The sequence below is a fragment of the Poecilia mexicana genome, unplaced genomic scaffold (genome assembly GCF_051168715.1).
Source record: "Poecilia mexicana isolate PSO_F unplaced genomic scaffold, ASM5116871v1 scaffold_15, whole genome shotgun sequence".
In the NCBI taxonomy this organism is placed as follows: Eukaryota; Metazoa; Chordata; class Actinopteri; order Cyprinodontiformes; family Poeciliidae; genus Poecilia; species Poecilia mexicana.
Genome location: NW_028263384.1, coordinates 19,364,520 through 19,373,276, shown reverse-complemented (window position 1 = coordinate 19,373,276; position 8,757 = coordinate 19,364,520). Strand labels below are relative to the sequence as shown.

At 38.5% G+C, this 8,757-nt stretch overlaps 1 protein-coding gene across 1 annotated transcript; it reads right to left on the bottom strand.

Annotated features, from left to right (window-relative positions):
• Positions 1-3,302: 3,302 nt before the first annotated feature.
• Positions 3,303-8,487, bottom strand: LOC148155329 (adhesion G protein-coupled receptor B3-like). The gene is made up of 3 exons (XM_088013486.1): positions 8,267-8,487; positions 5,194-5,296; positions 3,303-3,844 (listed from the first exon to the last, which is right to left on the bottom strand). Exons 1-3 carry the CDS (start codon positions 8,338-8,340, stop codon positions 3,797-3,799), a joined length of 225 nt encoding a protein of 74 aa, XP_087869612.1. The 5' UTR covers positions 8,341-8,487; the 3' UTR covers positions 3,303-3,796.
• Positions 8,488-8,757: the final 270 nt, after the last annotated feature.

Below are 8,757 nucleotides of genomic sequence, written 5' to 3'. Positions count from 1 at the left end.
TTTACACTGTGGTTTTCAATTGATTTAAATGTTATTTTTACATATATTAATTTTTAACCTATTTTTAGTCATGAAAATAACAGCTTTGTTGGTTCGAAATTAGTCTAATTAAAACAACTTTAAAAGTTTTTAAGTTCTCGTAGTCTTAAATAAAACTGGGCATTGTCATAGTGATCCACCATTCAAGTTTTCCCCCACAATTTTCCTCTGCCAATAGTTCCAAAGAGCACCCTAATTTGGTTTAAACCAACGTGTTCGACAGATGGTACATTGTCCCATCATCGAGTCTTGAGAGTGCTTGCCATTGGGTAATGGGCAGAGCCAAATGTTTGAAATGAAGATGATTACAGTCCCACAGAGTCATTCAGCAGCACTCTGATTAAAATGACTTAATGCAGATCAGAAAAAATGCTGATCTGAAAGCATATGGTTTGTGAAAATTACTAAGAGAATGGAGCAGAGTTGTCCTAGTTGTACCTTTGCAGTTCAAAAATAGACCAGCTGCCCTCAAAGGCTGCAAGAGAGGAACAGCAGGCTGAAATCAAATGCTGTTTAAAGATATATTTCCATCATGAACTGTTTATCAACCAGTTTTGTCTATGGCTGTGGTTACAATTTTGCAGAAATAATGTGAAACAGTTTGTTCTACTAAATTCTATCTTTGGAAAAATTATTTAATACTTGATACAAATATAATTTACAGTTTGGTATTGTTTATTTCAGTAGACTGGCAATTCCTTAAAATGTGTCACAGTGATGTTTTTAAATAATTAATCTTAAACCATTTTAATCTACGCACAAAACTGGCAATTATGAAAAAAAATAATTTATTTACAATAGTGTCACAAACCTTTTTTTTTTTTAAGTTTAAGTCTATATTGAGTAAATTACAATTTTCACATTATATGCTGCACTGTATAGGTGCATAGGTTATGAATTAACATTTTTTTCTAGACCTAATTTAGTTGATATGCATTTAACATCTTTAACTTTTCCATGACATTAAATTCATTGTTATTGTCATTTTTTTTTATCCTCAAAGGAAAATAGAGGAACATCAGTTTATGTCAAATATCTGAATGAATCAAACAGGGAGAGGTTTTATACTGAAGAACTGGAAGCATATTTTAGTGATGCAAGCTTCCCAGTTAAAACATAGAAAACTGGAGAGAATTTTAGATGATTTTGTTTTGAAATGATCAAAATCATTTGATGCAGAGTTCATTTTGAGACATAAATTGGTGTGATTGTCATTGTAAGGGTACACCTAAGATGAACAGCTGTTATAAAGCAGTAATAACCAATAATCTGAAAAAAAAAAAAAAAAAAAAAATCTAAGTTTCTCTGTCACGTGGCAACAGACAAAATTGACATGAGCAATTCATCGCAGTAGTTCTCTCCTGTGCTGTGTGTGTAATATCATAAGAATTAATTTTTTGGTGTGACTTGGAGGAGGAAAAAAAAAACATATTTAATTAAATAATCACACTTGCAGACTTGCAAGTGTGATTATTGCAGTTTACCAGTTAATGCAGTTAAACAGCATTAACTGGTAAACCATTTCCAAATACCTAATACCAAACCGCTGCTCTGCTATTAGGTCAAGTCTTCTTTACCTACCCATCATTCCTATGAACTACCACCCTCATCTGCCCCGCATTATTTTTGTCATTGTACTAAAAAACATTTACCCTCAGTTTCCTAGCAACAGTTCAATCAACCTCTTCTGCTGTCTGTCCTTTAGAGGATGGCCTTATCTCTCTTTGCCTAGAGAGGCCAACTACTCATACTACCCAGTTTCTTACTTCTATCTCCAGCCCCCACCAGAGTTTACTTGCTCTCTAGTGTCCTACAGTCAATTCCCTGTGTGGACAAAGACACTTACTGTTTCTAGTCTTTAGTGTAGCGTGAAGAGATAGGATGAGGAGAACATTGGCAACAGAGAAACAAAACCAATCAAGAGGCAAAGAAAGAACCATAAGCCTCTTCGACATCACCACAATGCCAAGGACAGGTAAAGTACCACAAAGTTTGGTAGCACACAATACTTTCAATGAAATATAAATTACTAATCAGAATCTATGAGTAGAGAAATGGGCAAATCATACTGCTTAATGCTAGCAGTGGGAAATGTTTGGACGTTCAGTGTTTATAGCACCTTGTCAGATTATTCGTATCCCTCAAACATTTTAACCACAAACTTTAATGTATTCTATTTGATAAGTGGAAGAACAATGAATCATGCATTTTGACATCATCTACAAATTTGTAATCTGATGGGAGAGGGGTGCATTTGCTTTTAGCCATCCTGAGTAAGTACTTTGTAAAACTACCTGTTGCTGAAATTAAGGTACGTCTTTATGACACATCTAAAAAAAAAAAAATCCTCTCAAAATAGCTCAAGCTCAGTCAGACTGCATGGAGTGAATCTATAAACACATAAACAGATTCTTAACTGAAGTCAGGTCTGGTCGTTCTAACTCCTAAATATGCTTTGAAGTAAAATTTAGATCAAAGCACTGAGTTGGCTGCAACCTTTGGGTTGGCTCCAATGATTGATGGAACGGTTTAGATCCTAAACCATTCCATCAGTCGTTCCTCAAGAGTCGGTATCCTTCATGTCTTAGTTCTCTTCTTAGAGGTAGTTACTACCTCCTCAGCATGCCAATGTTCTGCAGGAGCCTGCCAACGAGCCATCATGTGATCCAGGTGTGTTGGACCAGGAGAGAACAACAACATGCTGGATCCTGGCCCTTGAGGACTGACGTTGGACTCCTTTGCATAACATTATTTTTGTGGCTGTATGTTCTCTGTCGACCTGCATTTGCCTCCATCCATCTTGCAAATCAACTCTGCTTCCCTGTTCCTGCCACAGAAAAGTGCATGACTCCACATTTGTCAAGTTGACAGATTTGCCCAGCTGAGCTGTGGATCTCTACAGCTTCAATGGAATTATCAAGGGCCTCTCTGCCTGCTTTAAAGCTCTCAATAACTTTCTCCTTGGCATGTCTGAGGGGTGAATTGGTCTTCATGAGGCTGCTTTTTCACTAATGTTTTGTAAGAAACCCCCGAGGCCTTCACAGAGCAGCAGTATTTATACTGAAATTATATTACACACAGGCCTTTGAAAGCCATTGGTTTCACTGGATTTCATTTTTGGGGTAAACAAATGCACCACACACTTTTTAGGCTTTTATTTGTAAATAATTTGAAAAGCACATTTTCATTTTTCTTTCACTCACTATTATGCTGTGCTTAGTGTTGGTTCGCCATATAAAATCCCAACATAAGGCATTGGAGTGTGACAAACTTCACTGGGAAATAGTTGCGCAAATATTGAATACATTTGGATTGCAATGCAGGACTGATGCTTCAGCACTCTTTTAATCAAGCAGATATCTATATCGACACCTGCTGCTAATTTGTTCACTTTCTACATCTGCTGTCGTTGTTCTTTATTGCTTAAGAATATGACACCATTAAAAACAAAACCTGATTTCTCTGATTATGATTTTCAGGAGTGAGCGTACGACTCAAGTGTGACTCATGTTAAAGTCTTTCAGAAATCATGCCGGCAGTTGCTGCAGAGGAACACTGCAGCTGTAGTGCCTGAGCAACACTGACCCAGCAACATTGGAAAAAAAAAAATCCCATAAACTAAATCCACATGAATAGGTGGGCGTCTCAGCAAACATAAAATTTTTTGCTCAACTCTATCACTGTTTAATTTATTGCGGTGCATCATATTGTGTCTAAGACATGTTCACTCATATGGATTAGATTATCGCATGCCCACTTACATTATGGTGCTGTCCCAGAGTGCACAGTACGGCTTCATTGTTCCCTGGAATACAAGAAAGGTGTAACAAATCTCAGTAAATCACAAGGATAACTCATCATTTTCATCATCACAGCACCATCATTATCACATATCCAATGTTAGCCTTCTAAAAATATAGTTAATGAATCACAGGAACCATAAATTAGACCATGGTTTGCACTACCAGAGCACCGCACAGTGAGACACATTTGACGACGCACTCAGATTTACTTGTGCCTTATCTCTAAGATGCATAAAAAAGGTCTGGACCATAAAAAAGGAATTGTCCTTGTAATTAACTGAATGCAGCTCCAGACACTCTGTGCTCGCAAATTAATTATCAAGCCATTTGACCGACACTGTGTCTCTCCTAAAGGAAGGCGATAGACAATGTGAACTTTGTAGAAGATTCAATAAAGAAATATCAAACATCTGTTTAAATAACACCAGGCAGCCTCCATATCATGTGAGAAAATTCTAAAAAAAAAAAAAAAAAAATGCATGGGGTTTATCGTTCAATTTCAAGCTACAGTGCTGGTGAAAAGTTTACATGTATTAAGCATGAGTATGAAAGCTGTTTAATTTTAAGCCTTGATGGATTTGTCTGAATGGTTCATTTTTTTTTAACAAGGATCAGTTAAATGAAAAACAAGAAATAGTTGCACAAGTCTGATTTAATTGCTGATTTTCTCTTATCCAAATGTGGTCAAATGTAATATATTACATAGACATATTTGACCCCTCTTCTTACCAACAATAATAGCATTAATTTTATTTATCATTAGTTGGTTCCCTCATAGCTTAGATCACACAATTTCGAAAGGGAGGAGGCTGGGATCATTTCACGAGATTAATGCTAGCCATTGTCTTGCGGGAGCACCCGACTGCATAAACCAGTTAAGTTAAAGTGTCCAAGTCACATGAAAGGAGATTAGTTAAAAAGTAGAAAAAAAATTAGGAACCACTAAGGCTCACCCTGATCCTAAATCAGAAGATGCAGGAACACCAGTGTGACTTTCCATGTAGAAGTGGACATGAGGAGACTGGTGTCTTTCCTAGACAAAAGTTTGGTGCTATGAAGCTTAGTTATGATTTGCAGCGACCCGTATGGACTTATGGTTTTTCATGAAACTTTTTTTTTTGTTTTGTTTTTTTGTGAAATGAGACTTAGGAGACCTGTCCATAATGAGTTAGGAACCATCAAGGACAGGGTTTCAAATCTAAGAAGACTGTACTGTATTCTAAATTAATTACCAATTTTTATTCTTACTTTTGAAATTAATTTTAGGTATTACTTGCATCATCACTCCACCCTAGAAATGGACAATGACATTCAAACAGTTAACGTGGTTCAAAATTACTGTGGTGCTTACATTTGCCAGGTGAGCCAACTCAATCTCCAGGTGGGACTCAGTTGCCTTGGGCTCAGGTCTTATAGTCACAGCAATAACCTTGGAGTTCACAGCAGTGAGGTTCCTGAGTAAAAAACACAGATTCATAAACGCTGTTACTAAATCCCTCCCTCTGCTTCTTTTTTGCCAAATTGCTTATTGGTATTCAGTATTTCAAAACAAGTGTTTCTTTTGTAAATCTATATAAGTTTTCTTCTTTCTGTAGTCAACAAAAAAAAGCAATTATGTAAAGCTCAGCAAGAATCACAAACAACAAACCACAATCTGTGTTTTTTTAAAAATCCTGCTTTTAAATCTTTCCTTTACTTTTATTGTTTTCAGAAAGAACAAAAGGCTTCCAGAACATTTTCAATTGATAATAACACAAAACATACTGACAGAAAAGTTGAGCTAAGAGAACTGGTGGAGCTACTCCTTTTTTCCCCAATATTTTTCTGTACCTGCCTTTTACCTGTGAAACAACTCCGTTTTCAAGACGTAATTCTAAACGGACATAAATGAACAAAATTGCTCCATCCAGAATACACTTAAACTTCTGACGTTTAGTTGCATAAAAGTTACCGTATTTTCCGCACTATAAGGCGCACCTAAAAACCTTCAATTTCCTCAAAAGCCGACAGTGCGCCTTATAATCCGGTGCGCCTTATATATGGACCAATATTGAGCCACAACAGGTCCAGCAACGGACCTTACCACAGGGGCCGCGTTTCATTGGCTAATGCCCATTTTAGGTCACAGTGCAGCTACCACGTGCGTGACCGTCTCACAAACACAAGCTACAGTAGTAAACATATGCTAATGTACATTGTGGACCATCAAAACCATGAATGCCGACTTACCCAGCCTTGCAAGAACAATAGGCATCAGTGATCTTGTCCACAGCTATATTTATGCTGAGGGTGTGAGGATCTGCTGTTTTCCTCATCTATCGGTAGCTTTTAGCTGTGACGCGGAGGCATCCAGTGGCTCAAACACCTTGATGTTGTCCAAAAAAGATGACATGAACTTGTTGGTTCCCCTGTCCATTGCCGTGGCTGATATGTTGTGAAAATCCGGCAGAAATGCTACGCTAATTAACTCAGATCGAAATGAAAGACGTCATGTTTACACAGACATGCAGTAGGCTGCTTACGTAGTTGGTCCACTACGGTAAGCAGCCGCCAACTTCTTTTTCCCCCGTAGAAGAAGTAGTGCGCGGTGCATGCTGGGATAGTTGTCAGAACACTGGTTTGTTAATAAAGTTTGATAATACATTTAAAGGGGGGGAGGGGCAGGGGAAGAGAGACAGAGACTGCAGCGGCAGCTTGTCGGTTGGTCTGTGTTACCCAGAAAGCAGTTGGGCATAATATCGCAACACCAACACCGTGAGTGAAACAACGACTGGGCCAGCCTACTATATAAAGTACTCTGGGACCATTTCTTTATTAATGTGGATGTGTAATAATAGAGTATGAAGCGTCTATTCTATGCGCCTTATAATGCGGTGCGCCTAATGTATGAAAAAAGTCCTAAAATAGGCCATTCATTGAAGGTGCGCCTTATAATCCGGTGCGCCTTATAGTGCGGAAAATACGGTACTTGTTTTGTCAAAGCTTTGCATGCTCCAAAAGTGATAAATGGAAACTATTCAACTCTAACAGTCCCTTCTTGATAAGCTTATCCCCTTGTCAGTATGGAAAGGGCAATCTGAAGTGGCCCATTATGGGTTTTCACACAGACACTGAGGGCTGCTGCTGCTCTACTGCACAGCTGTGTTGACATGTCCTGGCATCACTGCTCTGTCCTTGGATATCAGTGCCAAAGTCTTGTTGTCTTGAAGCACTCATCTGGTGGTTGTATGGCCCACCCTGCAGCTCTTCAAGACAATTGTGTCGCTCCTAATTAACAATACACTCCCTGCTACAGTGAATGTGTTTTATTTCCTAAATTAGAGCCAACAAAGTTCTCTAACTTTCTTCTTTAGCTTTGCTTAATCTCCCCCTCTCTCTGTGTGTCTCTCTCTTTTTCTCCCTCTATCTAAAGTTATATATGCCTATATATATATATATATATATATATATATATATATATATATATATATATAAAAAATTCCCCTCTCACCCTCCGTGGGTGGTCTCTCTTTCATCCTCTGAGCTTGGGTCCTCTACCAGAGGCCTGGGAGCTTGAGGGTTCTGCGCAGTATCTTGGCTGTGCCTAGAACTGCACATTTCTGGACTGAGATGTCTGATGTTGTTCCTGGGATCTGTTTGAGCCACTGCTCCAGTTTGGGGGTGACTGCCCCGAGGGCCCCGATGACCACAGGCACCACTGTGGTCTTCACCTTCCAGGCCTTCTCCAGTTCCTCTCTGAGGCCCTGGTATTTCTCCAGTTTCTCATGCTCCTTTTTCCTGATGTTGTGGTCACTTGGTATTGCTACATCCACCACAACGGCTTTCCTCTGTTCTTTATCCACCACCACAATGTCCGGTTGGTTCGACAGTACCATCTTGTCTGTTTGGATCTGGAAGTCCCACAGGATCTTAGCTCGGTCATTCTCCACCACCTTTGGGGGTGTCCCCCATTTTGACCTCGGGGCTTCCAGTCCATATTCTGCACAGATGTTCCTGTACACTATGCCCGCCACTTGGTTATGTCGTTCCATGTACGCTTTCCCTGCCAGCATCTTGCACCCTGCTGTTATGTGCTGGACTGTCTCAGAGGCCTCCTTGCACAACCTACACCTTGGGTCTTGTCTGGTGTGGTAGATCTGAGCCTCTATTGCTCTGGTGTTTAGGGCCTGTTCCTGGGCGGCCAGGATATATATATATATATATATATATATATATATATATATATATATATATATATATATATATATATATATATATATATATATATATATATATATGTATATATAGCTATTTATATGCATACATATATACACATACATTATAACCTATATTACTACTGTGTTATTACTATATTACTGTGTGTGTGTGTGTGTGTGCGTGTGTGGGTGTGTGCGTGTGCGTGTGTGTGTTTGTGCTTCCCTTACTTTGGTGAAGGTAGCATGAGTCCAAGTGTTTTGTAGAGAACCGTTCCCAAAATGAACACAGGTGATCCGTCCATGTCTGAAATAGAAAATGGGGAATCAGGTTAGGAGTTTAAAGATTTTTAAAAAAATCTATTTTAATATATTTATTTATTTCAAGCATGACTTATTTCAATCTACCTGTTCTACCAGCTTGATTGAAAAAAAAAAGAAGAAAAGAAACATTTTCTATAGGGCTTAAAAATTTGTAGAACATGACTCATGCTTCTATAAAATCTGCTTTCTATGGAATCTGCTTTCTGGACTAAAGCAGCTGGGATCGCATAGCCTCAGAGTCCTAATCAGTAATTTCCTTTGTTATGTTTGATTCATAACAGATAAGACTGATTAAACCAGTTGACAATTTTGCCTGGTTTTAGATTGGGATATGAAGTGGCAGCTGCAGCTTTTGAATTTATGCCATAAAAGGAGTGAAACAAATTCATGACTGAAAA